Consider the following 13,298-nt stretch of genomic DNA (forward strand, 5'->3'; position numbering starts at 1 on the left):
TTTTATTACTATATTTCAGAAGGGAAAAATAAATTGTCAGTGGGCAAGATCTCAGCAAAGGAATAGGGTTTTCTTTGTTTGGCTCGAGGTACAAGAAAGTGGAAAGAGGACAGTTCCCCGTCGGAAAAATGGAAATAAAAGGAGAAGGGTTTTCTTTTATTATTTTCATTAATTTCTTTTCGAGAGTAGGTTGTTTTGAATCAGTGAGTTGGGGTGTCGTTTTGGTTGAAACCCCAGCCCTGTTTTTGATTTTTCACTTCTTGTAGTTATATATAATATATATATTGAATTGGAATGAATGACGGTTTGTTTGTAGTGAATATATATATTACTATTAATTAATAATAACGCCTAGATTGTAGCCATTTTTGCCTTTATTAAGTGGCTGTTTGCCACTCTTATTGATTAATTAATTATTATTATTCATAAAATGTTGTGGAATGGTGTTTGATGGTCAAAGCATGGGGAGAAGCAAAAGCAAAGCAGACTTGCACAGTTTGCTTTGCATCTTGCTGGCACATGCTACGGTACACTCTGCCTTTTGACTCTATTAGTCCAATCTCCCCCTCCTTCCTTTTTCTGTTTTGGTGTCTGCTCTGAATAAAGTTTTTCTAGGTTGTCTTTAGATCTACTAATTATTTATTTCCAACCACTAAACAGTGATGTGGTTTCCTTTCCTCCATGTGAACGCGCTTTCCCTCCTCTAATTTTTGTCTTCTAATGTGCCTCTATTTAACATGAAAAATATTGGTTTGATATCTTCCTGTGTCTTTAATCAAACTACTTAACTATTGGTTCTGTTCTTGTTCTTGTGATGATGAGTTGGATAAAAAATAAATTTTCAAACCGCAAACTGCGACATCATTAGGACCTAGTAGTATAGTTTACTTTTATCGGTTGAGTACAGCCCAAGACTCACTCATCGGAGCCTCCTCAGCTACCTTGTTACCACGTTCGTCTTAATTGATTGTGATGAGATTGTGTAATAAACGTTAAATAAATGAATGAAATATCAAGATGTTAAAGTCTACATATCAAAAGGCAGAAGATTAATTGCTTGGAGGGAAAGGCTTGGGAATAGAATAGCTGTCAATAGGTTGAAGTGGAGGTGGTGGTAGACGAATTATTATTGTGGAGGGTTGCTTGTCCCACACCCACACCCACACAAGAGAAGATTTCTCTTTCTCTCCCTCTCCCCCCGCTTTTGTGTGTATTTCCTCCGGGTACTTGACCCATATCGCACTGTTTCCTTTATATATTTTTGGGTGGGGAAATGAAATAGTGAGTTAGATTTGATGGGGATGGGGCTGGGGCAGCCCAGCCGGCGGAGATATTATATGATGAAGCCCACGCCATGTGCCTCTGCTTCACTCGACACCCCTCATGCTCCCCCCCTTTCCTCCAAGAATCAGATCACAACACCTTTTCATCAATGCCAGACGTATTTTGCTTTGTGTTCTCGCCACTGAAAAAGCGCATATTAATTGTAGCAATTATTATTATCTTGGCATTAAAGAAAGAATTGGGGGGCGGGTGCGTGTGAGAATTTGAGTGGTTAAGGAGGGTGTTAATTGATGCTGATGAAGGGGTAAGTGGGTTGTCTGCTCTGCTTCCCATGTTGTAAGATTTTTGTTACGTGATTTGTTCGGACTTAGCCCTCCACTTCCACCTTCTCTCTTTTTACTTTTTCTCCATCTATCCCAAAATTTTTAATCCAAATCAAATTTACATAACAAATATGATATATTTATAATGTAAAAATAGTAATTAATCACGTTATAAATATGTATAACTTATTTTGTTTAAAAAATCCGATTTAAGTAAGAATTTTATCATGCTCCCCATCAACTTTTTTCCTAGTACTTACTCTGTTCTCAACTCCTTATATTTACTTTTTTATTTTTTTGTGTGATATTTTAGACAAGAAGAAGATTTAACTCTATATGTTCCAAGCCGGCAAGATTTACGAGACATTGCACAACTATTATATTTTTAAGCTTTGATGTTTACTTAAGTTTCGGTTTGTAGTAGTTGACCCGAACTCGAAATGAATTTATATAGGCAAGGAAATTACATGGTTGTAATAATCGAATTATGAGGTAGTTTTGTTCGGATTTTGTGTACCTTGCGAATCGGCCGAAGAAACAAATACTTGTATTATGTGATGATGAGTATAACGTGACATGTGGCAACATAGGAGTAATTTGAGGATGTTGCGTTTAGCAGTTTGTGAAGTATGTCAACTCCCCCAAATTCAAGGGTCGCTCACCAACTATCAGCGCCACAACCCTTCTTCACGCTATTACGCCAAATGTATGTATTCATTATAGAATATACATGGAAATAATAATCATAATAGTCGAGCTGCTATGTTGATTAAGAAACGAAAAATTATGATAGTCGTACAAAATAATGGTAAAGTTAGGCAGGCGACAACGTGATCCCCGGCATACAACACGCAATAATAGATGAATTGATGCTTTCATGTGCCTAACAAGTCTCTTCATCAACAATTCCGACATAGTAACTCTTTCTGTCCATGTCAAGTAATTGTGGTGTGTTGTATTTCAATCATAAACTAGTCCCGTAATATAAGTGTATCACCATCAAAATTACTTTCATTTCTAAGTCAATCACATATTTGTAATTAGTTTAACAAAACATACAACTCATTTAACTTAAATTACTACCTATTTTTGATCTGCTTAGATTTTAATTTCATAAATGAAGCCTTATTGTGAGAAGAATTTCAACCTTTATGGTTTTATGTCAACAAATCATTTCACTAGAAACAATTACATCGAAAGGGACACACACAAAACATTAGCAAATATTATGGAGCCATTAGTATAATAGAAAATTTCTTCTTTGACCTGGTTAGTGCTCATGCATTCTAGTCTCCCCTTAAAATAGCTAGCTTTATTTTCAATTAAAAGAAAATTCTTATTCAAATTAAATTAATTATAGAATAAGTGATTATTTTTATCAAAATTGTAAGTATATTATACTTATCATATAATTGATTCAAATCGAATCAATTTGATTTGGTTAAAATTTTTGTCAGCTGAATGTAGATTTGAGACCTAAAGTCGAAAATTAAGTATCGATTGCATTGTAGGGTTGGGTTGAAATTGAATTTGTCCATCAACTGTAGTGGGTTTGTTATGGGCCAATTATTGGGCCTTGAACTCATACACTTCTCGACTGCTTGGGCTAATTCCTGGCCTGCAAATATTTTTATGATCTATATAAAAAAAAAAAACAAAAAGAAAAACAAGAATTTGGGGAATCAACGCAGGGAACAAGTAGTTGGTTGGAAAATTAAAATCAACGGCTTAGAGTCATCACTCAGCAATCAGAAAGTCTGCGATCATACCCAACGGCTATCACTTAATTTAGTCATCAATCCTTGGCCTAAATCTTGTATTGTTGGATGCTGCCTAGGGTTTTTCGCCATTCCACTTCAATCATTTAACAAAAATTAGACTCAAACAGCTGAATTTGTCGACAATATGGCTGTAGTTGAAGAGTCGGAGGAGGAATTTAAACCCCAGAAGAAAAAACCAGCTTCTGAAGATGACAATAGGCAACGCCCCTTTTTCCGGTTTTTTTGTTTGTTGTTTTTCTAACTTTATGGTTTATGAACTCATGTTTTGAATCATGTATAGGAGAAAGAAAATTACCCCTGGTAGTTTGATGAAAGCTCTCATACGGCCTGGAGCTGGTGAAAAAACACCTACTGATGGTGATCAGGTTTGTCATTGATCATGTTCAGTCCGTTCCTATTAAGCTAATAACATTCGGTTCGATACGCACATGCTGATCTGATAGTTGTATGTAGAAATGGAAGAAAAGTAATAGAATGCACAGTAACAGACTTTTTGATAATTTATGCAGGTTATATATCAATGTACTATCCGTACACTAGATGGGGTGGTTGTTGAGTCCACCAGAGCGGAATTTGGAGGTGAGTTAAACCTGCTATTTGTTAAGATAAAAAAGATGTTGGCAACATGTAGTAGTAATAGGAAGCTGGAATCATAAAACATCCCAAAGAAATAGGGAACAGTTAGCAGCTTGTATATCCTGCAGTGGGATTTAGTATGTCACCATGATCAATTTATGTTTTAGCTGAATTTATGCGCTTGTTGAAGTTTCATAAGTTGGACTTGAATGTCATATTGGCTGATATTTGTGCTGTTCTTCTCTAGTGTGAGTTTGATTGAATTAAAAAGTATTCTTTTTGCTTTCTAATTGAATGGATTATTAAGCAATTATAACTTCAAGTTGGAATTAGAAACCATGGGAAGAAGGGTGGATAACTGAGCTAGAGCCAAACTGAAGGTTTTATGCATTAAGATTAAAAAAATCTTGATGTGGTCACGTATTGCTCACATGCATGGTCTTTATGAAGTAATGACAGCTTAGTTAATGAAGTTTGAAGAAATGAAGGAAGTGGGTAGCCTACATCAAACTTTCTCATGCCAAACCACACGATTCCATCCATGAGTCAGCCTTGCCCATCCTCAGGTGGAGCAGCTATGCTTTTGCTGCTTTCTTAAATTGGCTTACAGTTTTCCCAAGTGAATTTATTCCAGTTTAATGATCCCAGTTCAATTGTTTGAGCATACTGCTGCTACAGTATATTTTTGTTGTATACTTGCATTAAGCTTTTATTACAACACATTAAAAAGTTATAAGTTGATTAGCTAGCTGTAGACCTGAATGTAGTTAGTGTCTGATAATTCATCCAGCAGCTATTCTTTTTGTTTCCTGCATCAACCTTTTCGGCAAACAATTCTTTCCTGTTGCTTTAGTGTTATTCTTCCATTCTTTAATCACAGTTTGTCTAACTAATTTGGGATGCATTTGCTCCTTATTTGTTATACGCTTGTCATAAGTCACATATCTTGAATTACAGGCAGTGGCATCCCAAAAAGGCAGGTTTTAGGGAAAAGCAAGATGATATTGGGATTGCTGGAAGGCATTCCAACAATGTTGAATGGTGAAGTTGCAATGGTAAGTTTGGAACTTGTTCTTGTCGATGAAAATTTTTCTAGCTGCCATATGTGGGAACTGTATGTGATATTGTACAATTTCCCTCATTTAATACTTAAAATGCTTTATCTCTATATGCAGTTGTTCATAACTAGAGTAGTCGTTTTTATTTATTTATTTATTTGTTATACATTGGGAGTATAGTGAAGTATAAGGCTAGCATGTGTTTTCTGCTAAGAAAGACCATCGCTGTACCTTTCTGAACCACTGACTACAAAGGAAGAAAGGGACATGAAAAACACAAAGGAACTAGGCTGATTAGGATAAGCATCCTTTTTTTTTTTTTTTTTCCTGAGTCCACTTTCCAGTCTTGTCCGAGTGCCTAAGTTCTTTAATTCAATTTGAACCACTGACTACAAAGGAAGAAAGGGACATGAAAAACACAAAGGAACTAGGCTGATTAGGAAAAGCATCCTTTTTTTTTTTTTTTTTCCCTGAGTCCACTTTCCAGTCTTGTCCGAGTGCCTAAGTTCTTTGTAATTCAATTTCTTTCACCCTTAACTTTTACCAATATCAACAAGTGGTTATTTTTTCAATGTTTTTGTGGAGTATGGCATCACCATTTACTTTGTTTTGTGGTTTGAGACATGAAATGAGTGGAAAAACGTACTGTAGTTTTTGCATTTCAGATGGAATATAGTGTCAAAGAGGGGACTCATGAAATTCCTTGAATTTGGCTGATGATGACTAGCCAAGTTACATTTAACTTTGTCTATTCTCTTGTTTCTTTCTGAGATGTAATCTCTGATTTCAGTTCAAGATGAAGCCTGAGCTGCATTATGGTGAGGGGGATTGCCCTGTTCCAGTTGCTGATAGCTTTCCCAAGGATGATGAACTTCATTTTGAGATTGAGTTGATTGATTTCTCTAAAGTCAAGGCAAGAATATTAGATTTGTTCTTAACTCAATGCATGTAACTATTCCCTAATTCTATAAAAATGTAAGTAATATGGTTTGCTACTTGTTTATTATATTAGGGGCAACCCTTCCTACTCACAATGGAAAACTTTTACCTTGTTATGAGTGAGTTTGCCTGACCTGGCAACTGCATTTTTCCTTTTATTTTTTGTCAAGTAAAAACTGAAAACCTTGTCAAATTTTCCAACTGAAGTTTTTGGGTAATCTTTACTATTTTTATGGTTTTGAAGAGTCCGAGATTTTTGCAATGTGATACTATTTTTAGATCTGTTAACATGTCGTTCATCAATTTTCAGGTTATTAGTGAAGATTTAGGCGTCATAAAGAAGGTAATTGTAAAAACTCCGCTGGTGGAGGACTGAGAATTAAAATTATTGTTGCAAACTTGTAGCTCTTTGCAAATGTAGTAAACAAAATTACATAGAAGGCTATTGAATGCACACTGTTTTGATTTTCATTTGTCTAATTCTAATAGGTGAAGGAAGAAGGACAAGGTTGGGAACAACCTAGGGAACCCTATGAAGTTAAAGCTTGGTAGGAATTTGTTTTTATCTTTTCTATTTCTCCTTGTTTTGGTTCTTTCTTAAATTACATTGGATGTATGCAGCAAAGTCTTTGTTTTACTCTTTCTTGGGTGTCTCATTTCGCATTTTGTTTCTTTTATAGACACTACAATACTCTTCTCCAGTCGTCCTCCTTTGTGGTTTGGCTATAAATTTATTTTACATTTGATTGCTCATAGGATTTCAGGGAAGTCAGCAGATGGAAAAATAATCTTTTCACATACTCAAGGGGAACCATTTTTCTTTACTTTTGGAAAATCTGAGGTAAGCACCAAAGCCTTCACTTCAGTTGTTCTTCTTGCTTATGTTAAGCCTAGCTTGGCTATATTTGTCTTCTGATATGCTATTTTGCATATTCTGCCTGATGGATATTACTAAAGCTTTTGGTCAATCATTCTTTCCAAAACATTGTGATAACTGCATTTAGTTAATATACTGAATTCTTCCTGAGTTAGATACCAAAAGGTCTTGAGATGGGAATTGGAACAATGGCACGAGGAGAAAAGGCAGTAATTTATGTCACCAAGGAGTATTTATCTGAGTGCTCTCTGATTCCCTCAATCGAAGGTATTGCTGAAATCCACTTTGATGTGGACTTGGTACACTTTGTCCAGGTAAACTTGGCATTCTTAGCTTACCATTAGTTGTCTCAGGATTGTTCATTAATGTGGAAGAAGGAAATACAATAGCTGCATGCTGAGGTTAATATGATTATCCAGGCTAGAATCATTTCAAGAGAAACATTGCTCTGCATAGTTAGACTCAATAAAACAGATTTCAAATTTACATGAGGAAGCTAGTTTTCATTGTAGTACTTTCTTGCAACTCGAGAGAATTTCAGTGATTTGTTTTCATTTAAGTTCTTCGAGATGACTCAGTTTGTATTTACAGGTGCGAGATGTGCTTGGAGATGGACGCTTAATAAAACGCCGTCTCCGTGATGGAAGAGGTGTCACTCAACTTTTGCTCTGTTCTTTATTTGTTCTATGATTGTACAGATGCAAATTGTTAAGCTGCTGAAAATTGCACAAAAGAAGTCACCGACCTTTTCTTGTTCTTGAAAGTTTGGACTGCTCAATAGGAAAGAAATATCATGTACTCTATTATTAAAGATATAACTGATCTACTCTGTGTATCGTTCATAGCTCCTTCAGGGTGGTTTCTCATGAAAAGAAATCATTGGTTAGGGCTTGTTGAAATGAAACACGTTCTCTTCATTTGATTTGAGCTTAGTGCACAATTTGCTTTGCCTCATCTTCACAGCCACTATGTGGACCTTTCCCCACTCTCATTCCAATGCTAGTACACCCCTATTAATTCGACATTTTCTAGATTGACCAATTATTGGGGAAAATAGAAGGATCCTGGAATATCTTTTCCTGCAAAACCTTTGAGTTTAAGTACCTAAAATGAATCTATTTAACCTACTATTTTTTGGCGTGTTACCAGCACATTGTTGTGATTTCCTCTTGGGTTTATCATGGACTTTAGTTCTCAGATAATGCACTTCGATACACTAACAGAAGGTGTTTTAAATTTTTATCAGATTTTATTAGGTGCGTTTTCCTCATGCTTTTGCTTGGGTAAATTATTTTTTGTTTTTTTGGGTTATAGGATATAGTTGGTTGTCCTCTCTTCTTTATATATGTGTTTCTTTTTCATAATGTAAAGCTTATGCTAGTTGAGTGATTAATGCTCCAGCTACCATTCAGATTTTCTCACTCCTCATTATCTGGTTATTGTCACCGAATTTTCTGATTATGCTTCTTGCTTATACTCTGCAAATTGTATAGTGAATCTGTTGTGTGTTTACTGCCGAATGATCCTTATATTTAATTTGCAACTTGCTAAATTTTTTATGTCCTTATGTATTTCTTCAAATAATTAGGTGAATTTCCAATGGATTGCCCTCTTCATGACAGTCTGTTACATGTCCACTACAAGGGGATGCTTCTCAATGAAGAAAAGACTGTTTTCTATGATACCAGAGTTGATAATAATGGCCAACCGTTGGAGTTCAGATCCGGGGAAGGCCTTGTAAGCCATAATTGAGAACTAAATTATATATAAGAAGTTTTTATATGTGCCATGCTTTGCTCTACATTATGCTTTTTGTTTCCGTTATTTTTTAATTATTATTTGCTCATGCAGAGGCCAGATATACAGTCTAAGACCCTTGATTCCTAATTTTACTGTTTTGATTCTCCTGTTACTTATGCTGATGATTTATGGTGTGCTTCTGAGGCTAGGTGCCGGAAGGGTTTGAAATGTGCACCCGACTGATGTTGCCTGGGGAGATAGCTCTGGTCACATGCCCCCCTGATTATGCTTATGACAAGTTTCCAAGGTTAACTTTAGCGTACCAGTGGTCGTTTCTGAGTATTACACTTGCAGTTCAGCACACTGAATGTGTCATCGTGGTTCTGTTTTCATATGAAATAATTTTATTTACTTATTCTCTTAATTTCTATATGGACAGGCCAGATAAAGTTCCCCAAGGTGCTCACATCCAATGGGAGATTGAGCTGCTTGATTATGAGAAGCAAAAGGTGTGCAAATTTACAACCATGAAAAAGAAAATGGAAAAAATTGACCAAAGAAATCTTACTTTTTTCTTCACTCCTTGTGGTTGCTCATCATTACTTCTATCTTGCCTTTGCATGGAAAAAACTTGAGTGCTAAATTATTTTAAACTTAATTTTTATCCATGGCCGTACATAAGAATGCTAATTACACGCATCAGGATTCAATTTCTTCCACTTTATAGGACCCCAATAAAAATTCTTAGGTTTTTATAGTGAATAAATGGGTTTACTGTATAATTTAGATTCTAAATCTCTACATCTGATAGCTTGCGTGTTATTTGGGAACTTCAGATATTAAGTACAGTTGAGGTCTTGTTTATGATATTACATCTGCTAAGAATGGGTAATTTGCTGGTAGTTAACTTAATCTTCACATTGTTTTCTCATTTGTGCGGTTGGCTCCTAATAATGTGTCTTGTTAGTAATTGAAATCCTTGCTGCAGGACTGGACTGGTTTCAATTTTAGAGAAATAATGGATGATGTTGAGAAGATTAAGGGCACGGTACGTGTTGACTTTGTAGAAAACTTCATTTTCATTCTTTAGAAATTGTTTATGCCAAAAAAGGAAATGGAGGAAGTATTCTTTAACGTGTTTGTATATGCATTTTAGCTTGTATGTTTAACATGGCATAACTTTTGCCATTTAAATATATTGGTACAAGCAGCTTCTGCCCAGAGTTGTACTTGTTTGCTGCGTGCGACATGATAGCAATGTTATATTAAAATTTTAAGCTTCTGATATTGGAGAAAATTGTTGTTACTGGCCCTTGGTGCATACTGATAATTTTTTTCTCTCTGCTTATCTCAGGGTAACAGGCTGTTCAAAGAAGGCAAATATGAACTTGCCAAGGCAAAATATGAGCATGTAGTCTTCTGTTTCTCTTAAACTCAACTGATGTACTATGTTCAGCATTCTAGAGCAGCAACTGTTCTAAATCCCTCTCTTTTTCTTTAGTTTGTGCATAAGGGAACTGGTTCCGTTATTTGTTCATCACTAGGCACTGCTGATTTTTTCAACAGCAAAATGTTGCAGCACAAATCCAACTATTTCATTCCATTAAAAGTGAGTTTGGTAGGATGTATTTGTGAGGTATTGATAGAGAACAATACAAATTCATCCCTTTAATTTGGAAGAAGTTGGAAGAAGATTTGTACGGATGGTACTAGAAAAAGTATATCATCCTTCAATATTATTAATATTAAGAACAGGGGAAGGGGTCTCATATCCTTCCTTCTGTTATAGCAAACAACTGGAGGGTTTTTATTCACCTACACAGGTGAAACATTCGAATCTGTATACCTGTTCTCCACCCTAGGTGATACCGAACACGCTATTCATACGTCAGGGTACTCTCACATTTTCAGTTTTGTGTTCTTATTAAGAACTTTGCATTCCACCATTGAGCCATATACTGGAATAATTTACTTTAAAGGCCTATTATTTGTGAGAATCCCTGGATATTTCCTATCAGTATCACTTGCTATCATTTGTGTGTGCTCCAACCCCATTTGTCATTCACAAGTGATTCTACAACTCCTAGTGGTTTGAGTATTTTTTTCTACTCCACATTGATATGCAGTAAATTATGGGATTTGCTTGCAGGTGCTAAGGGAATTTAATCATGTCAATCCTCAAAATGATGAAGAGGGAAAAGAATTCTCAGATACAAGAGTAAGAACTAGAAAGGATTCTGTTTAATTTTTGTACCCAGCAAAATGTGATATCTCGAGAGAGGAGTTAATTTTTATATTAAAGATATTTTGTTTCCATGTCGTAATTTGTGGTTTATTCAACATGTTTTAAGAATTTGTTGCACCTGAACGTCGCCGCCTGCTTGCAAAAAATGGGTGAATTCAAGAAGTCAATTGAAGCTTGCAATAAGGTAATTCGGTAACCTTTATGGTAGAAATGTTAAGATTGTGGAGAAGAGAAATTAATTCACGACCTTATGCTCTAGTCTGGCACGTAATCTGATATTAGCTTTGGCCACTTTCCAATTTTAGATTCTTAAGATGGGTTCTATTCACGCATTCATGTACATACATTCTCCTTTGCATCAATTAGACATGTGATCATCTGCATGTAAAGTGAAATAAAATCTCGATCTGAATCTGTACATTTGTATAGGTGTTGGACACCAACCCCGTTCATGTCAAAGCTCTTTATCGCCGTGGAATGGCATACATGGGTGCTGGGGATTTTGAAGAAGCTAGAGCAGATTTCAATAAGGTAAACTTTCATTCAAGAATTTCGATTCGGTTTACTTTTCACTCTCGTCTAATTGCACTTCATGCTTCTAGATGATGACCATTGATAAATCATCGGAGTCAACCGCAAAGGCAGCCCTCCTTAAACTTAAAAAGGAGGAGCAGGTTAGTGTCAGAACTTCCAATTTTGACTCATGTGAATCGGATAAGAACCGATGTTGAACAAATATAAAGGAATTATAACATGAGAAAAATAGAATATAAATGGGGAGAAATTACTTTGTAATTGCTCTGTTATGCTTCCCTTATATTTTGTTTGTATTCAACTCTTTACTGTTTAGCATTGCTTGGATTGCCAACTTTAATGAATGCCCCCGTTCGGGTTGAGCAGGAAATCCACAGAAAGGCTCGTCAACAATTTAAGGGATTGTTTGACAAAAAACCTGGAGAGATTGCTGAGGCTGGTGGTCGGGATCTGGGAGAGAAAGAGCCTGATCAAAGCCATGATCGGGATGCTTTAGATGGTGAAAAGGAACATCTTCTTGAGGCAACTGCTCCACCACCAGCACGCACCAGCTTATGGTCCAGGTTATGGCCTAGTGGGAGAAGACTTTTTACCAGTCTGGGATTGGACAGATGTACCATATTGTGACATTGGATCTGGATCTGGATCATCCTTATGAAGCCCAAATCTCTTGAAAGATTTTGTTTGTTGTTTTCCTGTTTCAATTCGTTGTATAACATTCCTCGAGACTGCTGTCCATCAGAAGGGGGAGAATTAACATAATCAAATCATAGAAAAGTTAATCATATAAACAGTGTCCTTCAAGGTGTTGTACCTTTTGAGTCATTACAGTTCTTTATGTCTTCTCTTTCCTCCTGAAAATATGGGTAAAGAAGCTTCTAATCTTATGGCTGCTTGTTCGTTAATAAATTATTCTCTGGACCAGTGAAATCAAAGTTCCAACGTGGAAAGGTTTATTTTCAAGCTGCTTGTTTACTCGTGATCTCACCACGACCAAATTTCCTTATACTCATGCACCCAAGTTTTTATAATATATAAATTAGTATTATATTTCATGTATATATATATATATTAATTAATTCGTATAAAATATTATGTCACTAGAATATTATATACATATGATATGCATGTATAAAACAAAATATCCCAGACCTAATCTCAATTTACGACAAAAATGTATTTTGCTTCTTTCAAAAAGTTCAACTTCTTTTGTGATGCATCATAAGATACTATTTAAAATTATAATTCTTACCCTTAATTGGAAGCAAATTCTCTACGGCAGTTTTTCGACAAAACATTTTCAATTTCCAGAATCGACCAAAACACAAGATTACTTCACTCAGAATCAATCATCTTAAGACAACCTTCATAGGATTTACCAACCCTGACAATTACATGAACCTTATAATAACCAGCACTACAAATCAGAACTTTACATAGTACAGTAACTTCTATCGCTACCTTCGCACAACATGACCTCTGCTTGCTCAATGTGGTACTGACAGAGCCCGGCAACAAAATTTCCGACGGCATGGCCTCCCACAGCCACCAGAAAGAACACAAAATCAGTTGCCATTATGGCTATGATCGCCAAGTAAGTCATGAACATCTTGAGCCCCCGCAAGGCGGCACCGGTCAGTGCCGCCAGCCTCCGGTCATTCTGTGGGCTGACAGGATACTTGGAGCAGAACTCGGCCGTAAAAGTGAGCAGAAACACCAACAAGAGAGAGAAACAGTAGGTGCAGGGAGTTTGATGGTCCGGCCACCCCGGGAACAGTCTCATCAAATATGAATTCCAGAAGCTGCTAACAAAAGGGAAGCCCATATATATGACTCACTAATTACCAGAACCAGAACTGATGATTTGCTTTGGTTGATGATCTTTGTGCAGCTGCTTCTGATAGATTTATATATTGTGGAGTGGGTGAAGGCAGCAGGTTG

At 36.1% G+C, this 13,298-nt stretch overlaps 1 protein-coding gene across 1 annotated transcript; it reads left to right on the forward strand.

Annotated features, from left to right (window-relative positions):
- On the forward strand, positions 3,316 to 12,218 carry LOC105174507 (peptidyl-prolyl cis-trans isomerase PASTICCINO1). The gene is made up of 20 exons (XM_011096635.2): positions 3,316 to 3,586; positions 3,669 to 3,753; positions 3,898 to 3,967; positions 4,922 to 5,019; positions 5,813 to 5,935; positions 6,272 to 6,304; positions 6,451 to 6,509; positions 6,718 to 6,802; positions 6,994 to 7,152; positions 7,430 to 7,487; positions 8,427 to 8,575; positions 8,788 to 8,885; positions 9,018 to 9,087; positions 9,567 to 9,626; positions 9,933 to 9,989; positions 10,728 to 10,796; positions 10,930 to 11,007; positions 11,253 to 11,354; positions 11,426 to 11,497; positions 11,724 to 12,218. The coding sequence occupies exons 1-20, from the start codon at positions 3,513 to 3,515 to the stop codon at positions 11,982 to 11,984; spliced, it is 1,860 nt and encodes a 619-aa protein (XP_011094937.1). The 5' UTR covers positions 3,316 to 3,512; the 3' UTR covers positions 11,985 to 12,218.

The sequence above is a fragment of the Sesamum indicum genome, linkage group LG11, assembly GCF_000512975.1.
Source record: "Sesamum indicum cultivar Zhongzhi No. 13 linkage group LG11, S_indicum_v1.0, whole genome shotgun sequence".
NCBI lineage: Eukaryota > Viridiplantae > Streptophyta > Magnoliopsida > Lamiales > Pedaliaceae > Sesamum > Sesamum indicum.